Source organism: Physella acuta, unplaced genomic scaffold (assembly GCF_028476545.2).
Source record: "Physella acuta isolate Inbredline_101_S28 unplaced genomic scaffold, ASM2847654v3 ptg002022l, whole genome shotgun sequence".
Taxonomy (NCBI): Eukaryota; Metazoa; Mollusca; class Gastropoda; family Physidae; genus Physella; species Physella acuta.
In genome coordinates this window covers 242,501-261,711 of record NW_026733526.1, presented here as the reverse complement: position 1 = coordinate 261,711, position 19,211 = coordinate 242,501, and the positions used below count along the sequence as shown (strand labels likewise).

The following is a 19,211-nucleotide window of genomic DNA, read 5'->3' as shown; positions in this document are numbered from 1 at the left end:
AGTTAATATTTTATTTAAGAACATGATCAGTAATTAACCATCTATGAAAAACAATTATCTCCCCTTTCTAAATCCGTGATCGAATAATTTAAGCGGTTACAAAACGTTGCACTCTGATCGACTTGTCTTCGTTTGGGTTGATTGTGTGGATTGATTGTGTGGGTTTATTGTGTGTGTTGATTGTGTGGATTGATTGTGTGGGTTTAATAAAGGAACTACAAATACCTGAAATAAAGGAACTATAAATACCTGGAATAAAGGAACTACAAATACCTGGCATAAAAGAACTACAAACACCTGAAATAAAGGAACTACAAACACCTGGAATAAAGGAACTACAAATACCTGGAATAAAGAAATTACAAACACCTGGAATAAAGGAACTGCAAACACCTGGAATAAAGGAACTACAACCACCTGAAATAAAGGAACTACAAACACATGGAATAAAGGAACTATAAACACCTGAAATAAAGGAACTACAAACACCTGAAATAAAGGAACTACAAATACCTGGCATAAAAGAACTACAAACACTTGAAATAAAGGAACTACAAACACCTGAAATAAAGGAACTACAAACACCTGGAATAAAGGAACTATAAATACCTGAAATAAAGGAACTACAAACACCTGGAATAAGTGAACTACAAACACCTGGAATAAAGGAACTATAAATATCTGAAATAAAGGAACTACAAACACCTGAAATAAAGGAACTACAAATACCTGGCATAAAAGAACTACAAACACTTGAAATAAAGGAACTACAAACACCTGAAATAAAGGAACTACAAACACCTGGAATAAAGGAACTACAAACACCTGGAATAAAGGAACTACAAATACCTGGAATAAAGAAATTACAAACACCTGGAATAAAGGAACTGCAAACACCTGGAATAAAGGAACTACAACCACCTGAAATAAAGGAACTACAAACACATGGAATAAAGGAACTATAAACACCTGGAATAAAGGAACTATAAATACCTGAAATAAAGGAACTACAAACACCTGAAATAAAGGAACTACAAACACCTGAAATAAAGGAACTACAAATACCCGGCATAAAAGAACTACAAACACCTGGAATAAAGGAACTACAAACACATGGAATAAAAAAACTACAAACACATGGAATAAAGGAACTACAAACACATGAAATAAAGGAACTACAAACACCTGGAATAAGTGAACTACAAACACCTGGCATAAAAGAACTATAAACACCTGAAATAAAGGAACTATAAACACCTGGAATAAAGGAACTACAAACACCTGGAATAAAGGAACTACAAACACCTGGAATAAGGAACTACAAACACATGGAATAAAGGAACTATATATACCTGGAATAAGGAACTACAAACACCTGGAATAAAGGAACTGCAAACACATGGAATAAAGGAACTACAAACACATGGAATAATGGAACTACAAACACATGGAATAAAAGAACTACAAACACCTGGAATAAAGGAACTATAAATACCTGGAATAAGGAACTACAAACACCTGGAATAAGGAACTACAAACACATGGAATAAAGGAACTACAAACACCTGGAATAAAGGAACTATAAACACATGGAATAAAGGAACTACAAACACCTGGAATAAAGGAACTACAAATACCAGGATAAATGAACTACAAACACATAAAATAAAGGAACTACAAACACATGGAATAAAGGAACTCAATCTATTTTTAGACTTACTTGAGAGCCGTCCAGCGCCACCATTTTTCCTTTTTTTCTGTCCTTTATGACGTCATATAAGGTGTCTGTTTGATGCCATCTTTGTTATCAAACAAAATCAGCAAGTGTCTTTTCTTATTATATTACCTTTCTATATCAGCTTACTGGTATGTATTATATTTCCTGCAAGCAGCTAACCCTGTTAACTATTGTATATTTTAATGGCCCAGCCTTCATAGCCCGTTTTTGTTCAAGAAAACGTATAAATTTAAAAACAAATGTGTATAATTTTTCACGAAGGTCGTAACTGTTTGAATCGCTGAACACTTTAAGGAAACGATGAATAGTTACCGCTCGTCTAAGTCTTTGAACAGCAAGGAAAAGAAACCAGATGAAGTGTGTATAAAATCTGAGTCAATTGTCCCCCACTCCACCGTTAGATATGGCTCTCTGATAGCCAATAGGTTGATAGAGGGGCCTAATAGCTTCCTGATTAATTAGCCACGGATAGCAACACATACGGTAGAAGCACACACATGTATAATCCAATGACAGCTCGTAGCCAACTAGCCAGTGCACGACTACACACTAGGTAAGATTCCACCCAGGAGAGAGCGAGCACACAGCTCAAGGTGCACAGCACACCAGTGTGAGCCGCCAGCACACAGACCTAAATCAATACTTGCTGGATGCGTCTGGCCGTATTTCTAGCATTAGACTTGGCTTTTCATTCATCATACTAGTAAATATTATGGGCTCATCTCTTGCTATTAATTCCTTTTATACCTAGACACATCTTCTCAGATTTTAATTTGAACATAATATATACTATCTATTATCGGCATTCATATTGCGTTTAAATTAGAGATACGAATACCTAGTATGGAGAGTAGGGGCAGCTAAGAATACGAGGTCACATATTTTCATGGGGCCCAATATTTTCTCTCACAAGCGATTGTAAATTTTAAGTGTCAGTAAACTGCTTCAATCACAGTTTAGCCTATTTAAATTTTTAAGTGTCAGTAAACTGCTTGAATCACAGTTTAGCCTATTTAAATTTTTAAGTGTCAGTAAACTGCTTCAATCACAGTTTAGCCTATTTAAATTTTTAAGTGTCAGTAAACTGCTTCAATCATAGTTTAGCCTATTTAAATTTTTAAGTGTCAGTAAACTGCTTCAATCACAGTTTAGCCTATTTAAATTTTTAAGTGTCAGTAAACTGCTTCAATCACAGTTTAGCCTATTTAAATTTTTAAGTGTCAGTAAACTGCTTCAATCATAGTATAGCCTATTTAAATTTTTAAGTGTCAGTAAACTGCTTGAATCACAGTTTAGCCTATTTAAATTTTTAAGTGTCAGTAAACTGCTTCAATCATAGTTTAGCCTATTTAAATTTTTAAGTGTCAGTAAACTGCTTGAATCACAGTTTAGCCTATTTAAATTTTTAAGTGTCAGTAAACTGCTTCAATCACAGTATAGCCTATTTAAATTTTTAAGTGTCAGTAAACTGCTTCAATCACAGTTTAGCCTATTTAAATTTTTAAGTGTCAGTAAACTGCTTCAATCATAGTATAGCCTATTTAAATTTTTAAGTGTCAGTAAACTGCTTCAATCACAGTTTAGCCTATTTAAATTTTTAAGTGTCAGTAAACTGCTTCAATTACAGTTTAGCCTATTTAAATTTTTAAGTGTCAGTAAACTGCTTCAATCACAGTTTAGCCTATTTACATTTTTAAGTGTCAGTAAACTGCTTCAATCACAGTTTGGCCTATTTAAATTTTTTCAAAAGTACAAACGTTAGACAACATCTAGTGCGAACATCATCTGTCATTATCTTTAAACCAGGTATTGTTTGCTTCAAGCCGATGCTCCCGGAAATAATATAGCCTAGTTCAAGCGACCGTTCAATTTTGACTATAAAATAGGCCGAATTAAAAATTAAAAAAACAAAACAAACAGCTATTGAATTCTGATAAACAATGATTTACCCCACTTTAAAATCTAAAGACAGCTTGTGTCAATTCTAGCCATTTTCGTGATTTCGTTGGGAAAATGCTGAAACGGACAAAAATAGATGGACAAAAGGACGAGATGGACAAAAAGACGAGATGGACAAAAGGACGAGATGGACAAAAGGACAAGATGGACAAAAGGACAAGATGGACAAAAGGCTGAGATGGACAAAAGGACAAGATGGACAAAAGGACAAGATGGACAAAAGGCTGAGATGGACAAAAGGACAAGATGGACAAAAGGACAAGATGGACAAAAGGCTGAGATGGACAAAAGGCTGAGATGGACAAAAGGACAAGATGGACAAAAGGCTGAGATGGACAAAAGGCTGAGATGGACAAAAGGACAAGATGGACAAAAGGACAAGATGGACAAAAGGACGAGATGGACAAAAGGCTGAGATGGACAAAAGGACAAGTGACAAAAGGCTGAGATGGACAAAAGGACAAGATGGACAAAAGGACAAGATGGACAAAAGGCTGAGATGGACAAAAGGCTGAGATGGACAAAAGGACAAGATGGACAAAAGGACAAGATGGACAATAGGACAAGATGGACAAAAGGACAAGATGGACAAAAGGACAAGATGGACAATAGGACAAGATGGACAAAAGGCTGAGATGGACAAAAGGACAAGATGGACAAAAGGACAAGATGGACAATAGGACAAGATGGACAAAAGGCTGAGATGGACAAAAGGACAAGATGGACAAAAGGACAAGATGGACAAAAGGCTGAGATGGACAAAAGGCTGAGATGGACAAAAGGACAAGATGGACAAAAGGACAAGATGGACAATAGGACAAGATGGACAAAAGGCTGAGATGGACAAAAGGACAAGATGGACAATAGGACAAGATGGACAAAAGGCTGAGATGGACAAAAGGACAAGATTGACAAAAGGACAAGATGGACAAAAGGACAAGATGGACAAAGGCTGAGATGGACAAAAGGCTGAGATGGACAAAAGGACAAGATGGACAATAGGACAAGATGGACAAAAGGCTGAGATGGACAAAAGGACAAGATGGACAAAAGGACAAGATGGACAAAAGGACGAGATGGACAAAAGGCTGAGATGGACAAAAGGCTGAGATGGACAAGAGGACGAGATGGACAAAAGGACGAGATGGACAAAAGGACGAGATGGACAAAAGGACAAGATGGACAAAAGGCTGAGATGGACAAAAGACTGAGATGGACAAAAGGTCAAGATGGACAAACGGACGAGATGGACAAAAGGCTGAGATGGACAAAAGGACAAGATGGACAAAAGGACAAGATGGACAAAAAGCTGAGATGGACAAAAGGACAAGATGGACAAAAGGACAAGATGGACAAAAGGACAAGATGGACAAAAGGACAAGATGGACAAAAGGCTGAGATGGACAAAAGGCTGAGATGGACAAAAGGACAAGATGGACAAAAGGCTGAGATGGACAAAAGGCTGAGATGGACAAAAGGACGAGATGGACAAAAGGACAAGATGGACAAAAGGCTGAGATGGACAAAAGGCTGAGATGGACAAAATGACGAGATGGACAAAAGGACGAGATGGACAAAAGGACAAGATGGACAAAAGGACAAGATGGACATATGGCCGAGGTGGACAAAAGGACAAGATGGATAAATGGACGAGATGGACAAATGGACGAGGTGGACAAAAGGACAAGATGGACAAAGGGACAAGATGGACAAAAGGACAAGATGGACAAAAGGACAAGATGGACAAAAGGCTGAGATGGACAAAAGGCTGAGATGGACAAAAGGACAAGATGGACAAAAGGCTTAGATGGACAAAAGGACAAGATGGACAAAAAGACAAGATGGACAAAAGGCTGAGATGGACAAAAGGCTGAGATGGACAAAAGGACGAGATGGACAAAAGGACGAGATGGACAAAAGGACGAGATGAACAAAAGGACAAGATGGACAAAAGGCTGAGATGGACAAAAGGCTGAGATGGACAAAAGGACAAGATGGACAAAAGGACAAGATGGACAAAAGGCTGAGATGGACAAAAGGACAAGATGGACAAAAGGACAAGTGACAAAAGGCTGAGATGGACAAAAGGACAAGATGGACAAAAGGCTGAGATGGACAAAAGGACAAGATGGACAAAAGGCTGAGATGGACAAAAGGACAAGATGGACAAATGGCTGAGATGGACAAAAGGCTGAGATGGACAAAAGGACAAGTGACAAAAGGCTGAGATGGACAAAAGGACAAGATGGACAAAAGGCTAAGATGGACAAAACGACAAGATGGACAAAAGGACAAGATGGACAAAAGGCTGAGATGAACAAATGGCTGAGATGGACAAAAGGACAAGATGGACAAAAGGCTGAGATGGACAAAAGGACAAGATGGACAAAAGGACAAGATGGACAAAAGGACAAGATGGACAACAGGCTGAGATGGACAAAAGGACAAGATGGACAAAAGGACAAGATGGACAAAAGGACGAGATGGACAAAAGGACAAGATGGACAAAAGGACAAGATGGACAAAAGGACAAGATGGACAAAAGGACGAGATGGACAAAAGGACAAGATGGACAAAAGGACGAGATGGACAAAAGGACAAGATGGACAAAAGGCTGAGATGGACAAAAGGACAAGATGGACAAAAGGCTGAGATGGACAAAAGGACGAGGTGGACAAAAGGCTGAGATGGACAAAAGGACAAGATGGACAAAAGGACAAGATGGACAAAAGGACAAGATGGACAAAAGGACGAGATGGACAAAAGGACAAGATGGACAAAAGGACAAGATGGACAAAAGGACAAGATGGACAAAAGGCTGAGATGGACAAAAGGACGAGATGGACAAAAGGACGAGATGGACAAAAGGACAAGATGGACAAAAGGCTGAGATGGACAAAAGGACAAGATGGACAAAAGGCTGAGATGGACAAAAGGACGAGGTGGACAAAAGGCTGAGATGGACAAAAGGACAAGATGGACAAAAGGACAAGATGGACAAAAGGACGAGATGGACAAAAGGACGAGATGGACAAAAGGACGAGATGGACAAAAGGACGAGATGGACACATGGCGAAGATGGACAAAAGACTGAGATAGGATAGAGATAGCGATATGGAAAATAAAATTAAATAGGAACATAAATTGGGAAATGAAAAGGTATAAGAAATGGCTATGTATAGCGCTAGGAATATAGATGATGATAGCTACAATCATATGTATGGAATAGCGTTACGCAAAACGGTATGGGATAGGGACAGAAATAAGATAACGATTAGGATAGCGATGGGCATACACTAAGAGTACTAAATAAACCGCGAGTAATCTCCCCTAAACTTTCTCGAATATTCTTATTTAACACTACGGGGGATGGCAACTCGGGATATAGACATGATTTTTAATCCATTTTTAATGACAAACTTTTTAAAGTGGAATAGGACCTCTTAGAAAAAAGAATTGCGCACCTACTGAACGGCAAACAATATGTGTATAATAGTGTGGAATACTATTAGTACTACATAAATTAACATGTGTTTTATTGAGGAATGGAAATAGCGTAAATTACTACTTTTGTTAAACGGAAATTAAACAGAATTTAAGAGGAGGCAGAGAATTAGATCTTTTACTTACATACCAAATTTCATTTATCTATATGAAACAGTACTTAAGTTAAAGGCTTTTGAAAAATTGAAAGTAGAAAAAGTTCCACTTCCGGTTACCAGGAATCGATGAAAAGTTAATACGGATCTACAAATTTTGTTATAATGGTTATATATGAAATGTCATCAACCTAGCTAACGGTACTCAAGTTATCGTGTTTATTCAGACATACAGACACACAAACACACAGACATACTGACAAAGTTGCAAAACTATGTTTTTCCGACTCAGATTTTGCAAGATTACAAGACTTTCTCTATACTTCGTACACGAGAAAGTAAAAATAAAGGATGGGTGTTAGGGTAGGGGTAAAGTTAAGGGTAAGGGCAGGAACAGGGGCAAAGGTAAAGTTAAGAGTAAGGGTACGAGTAGGGATAGATATATGGCTAGTGAAATGGATATAGAGAGATAGGATAATCATAGGGATAGTTAAAGGGATGGGGATTTGAGTAGGGTTATGTCAGTGATGCTTGAGATTGATTCTGTGGCTGTGTTGAGATTGTGGTTAGGGTTAGTGTTTATTACATTTTCTTTGGTGAAATGGGTAGGGTAGAGTTAGAGATAAAAATGATTATACGGACAGAGATTGGGATAGAGTTAGGGTTAGTGTTATGTTTATAATTATAATTGTGGCTGATGTTAGGGTTCTATAAACTTAAGCTAACGTTCATATTTAAATATAGATATTTTATTTTCAATAGTGTTAGTCTTTTATATGGCGATCGCGTAGTGTGTCAGTCATTCTGTCATTCCGCCAGTTATCATTATAGATTCTAGAAGCATAAAACTAAACAACAACACATACCGTGTAATGGAGTAGGGTCTGCTTATGTAAGGACTTAAATTATTTTATCGTTGGCAAAGGTTTTCCTCTTTCGCATACGTCAACAAACAAAGGTGAAGAAAATATTTAATACACGCAAACTGCTAAAACTGATCAATATTAAACAATATTTTCGCTTATTACCTAGATTTTTTTTTAATAACAGTAGGGTCGAAAAAATAGTTAATTAAAATATTTTGTCTTCTTCTTCTTCGTTCTTAACTTTAGTGTTGGAAGGGATCCCCCTCTAACAGAATTTAGGATACGTGGCAAATGGTTAAGCGCCATTGAGGCCATTGACTCCGATTTCAGCCTGCTTTTCTTTTTACAAGCTTTTATTTAACTCACTTCCTCTGTCTGTCTGTCTAGATCGAAACGCCCGTGCGAAATTGCAGGCACTTATAACTGACAGATACGGTTCGTAATTGGTACGTGGGTCAAAACATGAAGACAATGCATCGTGACATTCAATTTGACTTAATTGGTTGCCTAATTAATTTTTTATGAATTAATTCAAATTTGGACCGAATTAGTAGGCAGTTCTATCCACATGCGTCATTGCGGCCGTCTTGGGCGTGGATCGAGAGGGGGGGGGAAGGCTCTACAACAAAAGCTCGTCATCACGTTCAGTGGTTTTTAGTCGGGTCAGCAGTCCAGTTCTTTACCACTAGACTACGCCATCCCATAATACTTTATTGAAACTTTAGCTATAAACTTGACCACTGACTGAACAGTATTAATGTCTTCGGTTAAAGAAGTGTTAAAGATTTGTGTTCTATGATATGTGTTCAGCTAATTGTGTCAATTTTCGGATTGTAACTAAAACATCAGTAAATGTGACACGTATAGTAAAACTAATTATATTATTAAAGCAAAACTGTTTTTCAAATTGTGTATCATATATTTGTTGCTACACTATATTGTCTTACTATGCGTATACAAAAGTAAAAAAATAAATAAATACATAAAAACGTGTATAATTACAAGCTTTTATAAATGCACTAAAAAGAAGAAAATAATACTATTTTTACAAGCTTTTATTTAACTCACTTCCTCTGTCTGTCGTCAGTCTAGACGGAAACGCAGGAGTGAAAATTCGGACAGTTCTACTTGACCGATACGATTCACAGTTGGCACGTGGGTCAAGACATGAAGACAATGCAATCTGAAACTAAATTTGACTTAATTGGAAGCCTAATTGATTTTTTATGAATTAATTAAAATTTGGACCGAATTAGTAGGCATGTCTAGCCAACCACACCACACGCGTCATCAATAGCTGCGCCATCACGACCACGTAATGGCTGCGTTCAAAAACCATTGCGCGCCTACTGAACGTGATATTCATTAGGCGCGCAATGGTTTTTAGTCATGTAACTATATTGTAGATAAAACATGTAAAGTACTGAAAAAAAAATTCATAAAAAACGTTTTAATAACAAGCTTTTATGTAATGATGCACTAAAAAGTAGAAAATAAATTATAGACTACTATTTAAATTACTATAAAGAAAAGCGTGGGTGTCTTCCTTAACATTAGTAAAGGTATCCAATAGATACTAAAGTGACACACGCTTTTCTTTATAGTTATTTAAATAGTAGTCTATAATTTATTTTCTACTTTTTAGTGCATCATTACATAAAAGCTTGTTATTAAAACGTTTTTTATGAATTTTTTTTACAAGCTTTTATTTAACTCACTTCCTCTGTCTGTCTGTCTAGACGGAAACGCAGGAGTGAAAATTCGGACAGTTCTACTTGACCGATACGATTCACATTTGGCACGTGGGTCAAGACATGAAGACAATGCAATCTGAATCTAAATTTGACTTAATTGGATGCCTAATTAATTTTTTATGAATTAATTAAAATTTGGACCGAATTAGTAGGCATGTCTAGCCAACCACACCACACGCGTCATCACCTTCAATAGCTGCGCCATCACGTAATGGCTGCGTTCAAAAACCATTGCGCGCCTACTGAACGTGATGTTCAGTAGGCGCGCAATGGTTTTTAGTCATGTAACTATATTGTAGATAAAACATGTAAAGTACTGAAAAAAAAATTCATAAAAAACTTTTTAATAACAAGCTTTTATGTAATGATGCACTAAAAAGTAGAAAATAAATTATAGACTACTATTTAAATAACTATAAAGAAAAGCGTGGGTGTCTTCCTTAACATTAGTAAAGGTATCCAATAGATACTAAAGTGACCCACGCTTTTCTTTATAGTTATTTAAATAGTAGTCTATAATTTATTTTCTACTTTTTAGTGCATCATTACATAAAAGCTTGTTATTAAAACGTTTTTTATGAATTTTTTTTTATTAAATATAAATAAAAGCGTGGGCCGCTATAATAATAAGAATTTCAACAAGCGGCCCACGCGTTTAATTATAGTGATATAAATAGTAGTGCATTAATATATTTAAAGAAGGTATTTTTTTTTTAATTTAAAATAACCGCAGATTTATTATATTTTTAAAAATTATTTTATATTTAATAAAAATTGTATTTTCTTCTTTTTTGTGCATTTATATAACCTTGTAATTATAAACGTTTTTATGTATTTATTATTGGATTTGCTTTCATAGCCTTTGTCCAACCAAGAACTAACTACAAAGCAGCAGTTGTTCGATTTTGAAGTTCTCTCCTAGAAGAGTAGCTGTCCCCAGCTGACGAGCCTCATCTGCTCGAGGGTTCGAACTTGAGAATTCTCGGTTCAGCAACCATGAGCTTTACCGACTCGACCACGCCGACCCCTAATTAAGGTTTAGGGTTTTGTAATATTTTGTAATTTTGCAACTTTTTTTTTAAACTGCCGAATCACAAATGTTATTCACAATTAAAATAAGTATCATTAGAAATTAGAAGAATACTGTTTTAAAAACCTTTCAAAAACTTAAATTGAAACCACTGATGAAGGCAGATAGATCTATATAACGATTCGTAAGAAATGTTCTTACTCCAAACAACTTATACAATAGATTATTTAGAGTTTACTCTCAATTTCTCAGTTCGCCATTTGGCGCGTTCATTTGCAGTAGGAGTAACGTCTTTTGATAACAACAAACCTATCAAGCTAGCACCACTTAATATTTCCAAAAATAACAAAAGTTTGTTTGTGGGTCCACCTTGACAAACTACTAAGCATTGTCTTTTTTTTTGTATTATCCATTTTAATTGAACCTCCAACTAAATGGATTTGATCTTCCTTTAAATTGGTAGGTCCAGACTTAAGGGGAATGTTCATAGGTCCAAATTTAATATTTTCTTACTGTAAGTTTGTTGGTATTAATATAAATATATATTAAACTCACTTTAAATCTTGTTATTATTAAATAACGTTCTATCTATATGTGGGTCTTTGAATGAAGAGAACGTTTTAGCTATAGTTGTATATAAAAATTTAAAGTACTCAAAACAATTTCATAAAAACCGTTTTAATAACAAACTTTTATTTAATAATGCACTAAAATGTAGAAAATAAATTATACACAACTATTTAAATTACTATAAAGAAAACCACAGGGCACTCTATATGCTTTAAAATATATTTAGGAAGAGACCCACGCTTTTCTATATTTTTTTTTACAGAGGATCACGGAGCTTCTGTACAGCCAAAGCCAATCAATAGGCCTACTTATCTTACGAAAGTCAAACTGCTGGTTATATGTTAGAAAATAAAAGTAGCATTAAACAGAAAATAATAATTATCTACATTGGCAATTTTTATAACACTGATTCTCAAAACAAAAAAAATATTTGAAAGTTTTCAAGCTTTGGCCTTTTATCTCAAATGACGTTCATACATGTTCATCTTAAACTTTCTACATGACGACAAATATTCTTAACTTTTCTATACGACGACAAACATTCTTACACTTGCTATACGACGTCAAACATTCTTACACTTTCTATACAACGACAAATATTTTTACATTTGCTAAACGACGACAATTATTCTTACACAAACATTTAAACAAATTGTGATACAGGTAGTTTAGACTTGAAAAGCTGGTTTCAAATAGTTTAAAATTTGTGTTTCCAAAAAGCATATTTTTCAACCAAAATTGAATATTGTATAACAGTTGTGTAATAAGTACAAAATTACTTCCGATTTCATTAAGGCTAGAAATAGTTAAAGGAATAATTGCTAGTAATTTAGCAAACACTTTTATTTTTTTAATTTGGATTAGCAGACTCATGGTATTGTGGTGATTGGGGATGTTATATTATTTATTATAAATACAATACTACGCTATACGCCCTAGATCACTATAATGCCTTTTTATCAACAATTGATCTGACTTTTATTGTTGTACTCTCCCTATATATTCCGGATGACGTCAAGGAGAGGTTGATGGCAGTTTTTGAAAATATTTGAATTAATTAATACAATAATTCTAAACGGCTTTTCAACGGCTTATATTCGATACAAAAATATGAAAAAGAGTGTAATTCTAGGTTCCTAATCGATTTTAATTTTTACATATTTAACTATAATTTATCGCTTGCCATATTTTTAAAAATATTTTTTTTCAAAAATTTAATTTGATTAGAAAGACCTTTTGTTAGGGGTCATCCAGATATTAAACTCACTTGAAATCTTGTTATTTAGAAAAAGAAATGTGAATGCAAATTGCGCGGGTACCTGCGAGGGCTTATTGTTGGAATAATATAATTTGCATGGATTGATAAAGTGCAATGTAGGAGGTAAAACACGGATATTTTAAATACATCCTTTTATTTATTTTCTGCTCTGAACGGAAGGTTTAATAATTATTATTTTTAATCAATAGCAATTTAGATGTCGCTTATAAATGTTCTCTACGTTTACTTCGATCTTACGATTTGCGGACAAGCTGGGGGTATTATAGTCGTTCACTAAATTGAATTAGGCGTTTTCGGTTTGGTTTGGCGCCATGGGCTATTCTGTGAGCGATACGGTGCATACTTTCAATTTAAAGAGTGTGATAAGCTGTGTGTAAAAGTGTTACTATAGTCGTTCACTAAATTATAACCAGGGCGTCCTCCGGCGCCCCGAGAAGGTGCTATTTGGCGCAACGAGCCTTCCCGTAAGCGCTATGGCGCTTACGTTCGTTTTAAACAGTGCAATATGCTATGGACAAGAAGGTTTACTAAAGTCCTTCACTAAATTGAAACCAGGGCCCCGTGTTAGCGTTTGCGTTTTTGTTTACGTTTGTTATTGTGTATGTGCTTTCGTTTGTTTGAGTTTGCATTTATATTTGTGTTTGCGTTTGTATTTGCATTGTGTTTGTGTTTGCGTTTCTCTTTTATTTGTATTTGCGTTTGTGTTTTCTTTTGTGTTTGTGTTTTCGTGTTGCGTTTGTGTTTGCGTTTTCGTTTGTGTTTGTGTAGAAGTAGGGTCTGCCTTTAGTCTGCATGATCTAAAAATACGACAAGTGTTTCTTTCAGACTTGTCCATCTCGGAGTGGGGGCACTTGACATTGTCTGTGTGTGTGTGTGGGGGGGGGGGGGAGGGGTTAGGGAGGTGGACTAAATTTTCCGGGTATGGGGTCGGACACTGGTAAAAGAATATTTTCTATATAAATTCTACATCGTTATACAGGACGGTAGACTTTCTTCCTCCCGAAGAGTTGCCTGAAAGAAACTCTAAATGCGACTTTTGTCAAGTTTGAGCTTAGATGCAAGGTTTAGGGGTACGACTACATTTAGTATGAATGTGCAGTAACTACGTGCCGATCAAGGTTCAATCCGGTTAAAATACCGATTTTTTTATAAACATCCGTTTTTAATGAAATTTTTCGTTTCCGATTAAATTTAAAGTTGAGGTGGTGATTTTGGTTTTGGTTCAGAGAAAAAGGCAACACTTTCAACTTTGCGCCCATTGTATTTCTCCCTCAACGGGCCATTTATCTAGTCCTATTAAATAGAACCCCACGTACACACACCCCTCTCTCTCTCTCTCTATCTCTCTCTCTCTCCCCCAACCTCTCTCTCTCTGTCTTTCCCCAACATTTTTTCCGAGGCTATGAGATCAGTATCTTCAGTGCTATATGGAGAAAAGTGTTTGTAGTTGTGACAAGAAAGCTCTAGAGAAGACGCAAGTAGCACAAAAGCATTGACGTCACATGTCAAGTGTTTAAACTACAGTAAGTACACAACGCTATTGGCGTCATGAATTCTTGGACAAAAATTAAAATTAAATAAAATTAAACATCGAAAGTCGTTAATGATACACAATACTAAAAACGTAGATCTATATATTCAATAAGATTTGCTTCCAACATCTTCAATTTCAGAATATGAAGAAATGAACTAATTCACACAAATTTAAAGATCTACTTATCGAGATGTACGCTATGAAATTTATACAATTTTATCGGCCAAAAGTATTCAAAATTACTTTAAAAATAACATAAATACCATTGAACAGCCGGGTTTTTAACGAAATCATTTAAGTCTCTTAATCAGAGTGTGCATTTAAAATGGTGTTGTGTTGACTAATAGTATATACAATTTCCTTTTAATTTTTCTAATAGATATTGGTAGCCTATGAACGTATCGGACAAGCAGAAAGACACGGCTAAATATGATTGTGTCGGACACACAACCCAACACATCAACCCGATAGTAAATTGACATAACGCCTTACACACTGAACACACCCCTACCTCCAACTGATGTATATAATGTCTGACACGCCAAAGATTCGAGAAATCGATACTCCCCAGTTATTGATCTAACACACGAGCACGCATCTTGTTTTAACTGGAAATTTCGTCAGGGGAGGGATGAGGGGGGGGGGGTTATAACTGGCCGATGGGTGGTAGTATTTGGGCCGAAAGGGAGGTATTTGAGGCTGATTGGAAGTTTTCAGTGACGCTTTGAAGGATTCTGACTGAGCTACCCAGAGGGCAACTTTCTGATACGGTAAGAGCTTTAGGTTATGATCTCTGGGGTTAGGGTTAGGTTTAGGGTTAGGGTTAGGGTTAGGGTTAGGGTTAGGTGGGTTTTCTAGGTCAATAAAGAGAACGTTCAATTATATGTGGGTTTTTCTAGGTCAATGAAGAGAACGTTCTAGCTATATGTGGGTCTTTCTAGGTCAATGAAGAGAACGTTCTAGCTATATGTGGGTCTTTCTAGGTCAATGAAGAGAACGTTCTAGCTATATGTGGGTCTTTCTAGGTCAATGAAGAGAACGTTCTAGCTATATGTGGGTCTTTCTAGGTCAATGAAGAGAACGTTCTAGCTATATGTGGGTCTTTCTAGGTCAATGAAGAGAACGTTCTAGCTTTATGTGGGTCTTTCTAGGTCAATGAAGAGAACGTTCTAGCTATATGTGGGTCTTTCTAGGTCAATAAAGAGAACGTTCTAGCTATATGTGGGTCTTTCTAGGTCAATGAAGAGAACGTTCTAGCTATATGTGGGTCTTTCTAGGTCAATGAAGAGAACGTTCTAGCTATATGTCGGTCTTTCTGGGTCAATGAAGAGAACGTTCTAGCTATATGTGGGTCTTTCTAGGTCAATGAAGAGAACGTTCTAGCTATATGTGGGTCTTTCTAGATCAATGAAGAGAACGTTCTAGCTATATGTGGGTCTTTCTAGGTCAATGAAGAGAACGTTCTAGCTATATGTGGGTCTTTCAAGGTCAATGAAGAGAACGTTCTAGCTATATGTGGGTCTTTCTAGGTCAATGAAGAGAACGTTCTAGCTTTATGTGGGTCTTTCTAGGTCAATGAAGAGAACGTTCTAGCTATATGTGGGTCTTTCTAGGTCAATGAAGAGAACGATCTAGCTATATGTGGGTCTTTCTAGGTCAATGAAGAGAACGATCTAGCTATATGTGGGTCTTTCTAGGTCAATGAAGAGAACGTTCTAGCTAAATGTGGATTTTTCTAGGTCAATGAAGAGAACGTTCAACCTATATGTGTGTCTTTCTAGGTCAATGAAGAGAACGTTTTAGCTATATGTGGGTCTTTCCAGGTCAATGAAGAGAACGTTCAATTATATGTGGGTCTTTCTAGGTCAATGAAGAGAACGTTCTAGCTATATGTGGGTCTTTCTAGGTCAATGAAGAGAACGTTCTAGCTATATGTGGGTCTTTCAAGGTCAATAAAGAGAACGTTCAACCTATGTGTGGGTCTTTCTAGGTCAATGAAGAGAACGTTCTAGCTATATGTGGGTCTTTCTAGGTCAATGAAGAGAACGTTCAATTATATGTGGGTCTTTCTAGGTCAATGAAGAGAACGTTCTAGCTATATGTGGGTCTTTCTAGGTCAATGAAGAGAACGTTCTAGCTATATGTGGGTCTTTCTAGGTCAATAAAGAGAACGTTCTAGCTATATGTGGGTCTTTCTAGGTCAATGAAGAGAACGTTCTAGCTATATGTGGGTCTTTCTAGGTCAATGAAGAGAACGTTCAATTATATGTGGGTCTTTCTAGGTCAATGAAGAGAACGTTCTAGCTATATGTGGGTCTTTCTAGGTCAATGAAGAGAACGTTCTAGCTATATGTGGGTCTTTCTAGGTCAATGAAGAGAACGTTCTAGCTATATGTGGGTCTTTCAAGGTCAATGAAGAGAACGTTCAACCTATATGTGGGTCTTTCTAGGTCAATGAAGAGAACGATCTAGCTATATGTGGGTCTTTCTAGGTCAATGAAGAGAACGATCTAGCTATATGTGGGTCTTTCTAGGTCAATGAAGAGAACGTTCTAGCTATATGTGGATTTTTCTAGGTGAATGAAGAGAACGTTCAACCTATATGTGTGTCTTTCTAGGTCAATGAAGAGAACGTTTTAGCTATATGTGGGTCTTTCCAGGTCAATGAAGAGAACGTTCAATTATATGTGGGTCTTTCTAGGTCAATGAAGAGAACGTTCAACCTATATGTGGGTCTTTCTAGGTCAATGAAGAGAACGTTCTAGCTATATGTGGGTCTTTCTAGGTCAATGAAGAGAACGTTCAACCTATATGTGGGTCTTTCTAGGTCAATGAAGAGAACGTTCTTGCTATATGTGGGTCTTTCTAGGTCAATGAAGAGAACGTTCAACCTATAGGTGTGTCTTTCTAGGTCAATGAAGAGAACGTTCAACCTATATGTGGGTCTTTCTAGGTCAATGAAGAGAACGTTCACCCTTTATGTGGGTCTTTCTAGGTCAATGAAGAGAACGTTCAACCTATATGTGGGTCTTTCTAGGTCAATGAAGAGAACGTTTTAGCTATATGTGGGTCTTTCTAGGTCAATAAAGAGAACGTTTAAGCTATATGTGGGTCTTTCTAGGTCAATGAAGAGAACGTTCTAGCTATATGTGGGTCTTTCTAGGTCAATGAAGAGAACGTTCAACCTATATGTGGGTCTTTCTAGGTCAATGAAGAGAACGTTCTAACTATATGTGGGTCTTTCTAGGTCAATGAAGAGAACGTTCTAGCTATATGTGGGTCTTTCTAGGTCAATGAAGAGAACGTTCAACCTATATGTGGGTCTTTCTAGGTCAATGAAGAGAACGTTTAACCTATATGTGGGTCTTTCTAGGTCAATGAAGAGAACGTTTTAGCTATATGTGGGTCGTTCTAGGTCAATGAAGAGAACGTTCAACCTATATGTGGGTCTTTCTAGGTCAATGAAGAGAACGTTCTAACTATATGTGGGTCTATCTAGGTCAATGAAGAGAACGTTCAATTATATGTGGGTCTTTCTAGGTCAATGAAGAGAACGTTCAAGCTATATGTGGGTCTTTCTAGGTCAATGAAGAGAATGTTCAACCTATATGTGGGTCTTTCTAGGTCAATGAAGAGAACGTTTTAGCTATAGTTGTATATAAAAATTTAAAGTACTCAAAACAATTGCATAAAAACCGTTTTAATAACAAACTTTTATTTAATAATGCACTAAGAAGTAGAAAATAAATTATACACAACTATTTGAATTACTATAAAGAAAACCACAGGGCACTCTATATGCTTTAAAATATATTTAGGAAGAGACCCACGCTTTTCTATATTTTTTTTTTACAGAGGATCACGGAGCTTCTGTACAGCCAAAGCCAATCAATAGGCCTACTTATCTTACGAAAGTCAAACTGCTGGTTATATGTTAGAAAATAAAAGTAGCATTAAACAGAAAATAATAATTATCTACATTGGCAATTTTTATAACACTGATTCTCAAAACAAAAAAATATTTGAAAGTTTTTAAGCTTTGGCCTTTTATTTCAAATGACGTTCATGCAAGTTTATCTTAAACTTTGTACATGACGACAAATATTCTTAACATTTTTATACGACGACAAACATTCTTACACTTGCTATACAACGACAAATATTCCTACACAAACATTTAAACAAATTGCGATACAGGTAGTTTAGACTTGAAAAGCTGGTTTCAAATAGTTTAAAATTTGTGTTTCCAAAAAGCATATGTTTTCAACCAAAATTGAATATTGTATAACAGTTGTGTAATAAGTACAAAATTACTTCCGATTTCATTAAGGCTAGAAATAGTTAAAAGAATAATTGCTAGTAATTTAGCAAACACTTTTATTTTTTTAATTTGAATTAGCAGACTCATGGTATTGTGGTGATTGGGGATGTTATATTATTTATTATAAATACAATACTACGCTATACGCTCTAGATCACTATAATGACTTTTTATCAACAATTGATCTGACTTTTATTGTTGTACTCTCCCTATATATTCCGGTTGACTTCAAGGAGAGGTTGATGGCAGTTTTTGAAAATATTTGAATTAATTAATACAATAATTCTAAACGGCTTTTCAACGGCTTATATTCGATACAAAAATATGAAAAAGAGTGTAATTCTAGGTTCCTAATCGATTTTAATTTTTACAAATTTAACTATAATTTATCGCTTGCCAAATTTTTAAAAAGATTTTTTTCAAAAATTTAATATGATTAGAAAGACCTTTCATGCCTATTGTTGGTTTTTTTTTTGTTAGGGGTCATCCAGAAATGACGTCACGCTTTTTTGGACGATTTTTACCTCCCCCTCCCCTCCGTCACATATCGTCAAAAAAGCC

The 19,211-nt window shown here is 36.0% G+C and overlaps 1 protein-coding gene across 6 annotated transcripts in view; it reads right to left on the bottom strand.

Moving 5' to 3' along the window:
• The window catches only part of LOC131931739 (dipeptidyl peptidase 4), a 101,761-nt gene that overhangs the window by 50,022 nt on the left and 32,528 nt on the right, over window positions 1–19,211 (bottom strand). The window contains exon 1 of one of the 6 annotated variants that reach the window (XM_059288585.1): window positions 1,721–2,336. The exons of the other annotated variants lie outside the window; for them this stretch is intronic. Within the exon in view, the coding sequence (XP_059144568.1) occupies window positions 1,721–1,744 (24 nt within the window). The 5' untranslated portion in view covers window positions 1,745–2,336. Of the gene's footprint in view, window positions 1–1,720; window positions 2,337–19,211 lie in introns of those variants that run through there. 6 annotated transcript variants of the gene reach the window in all.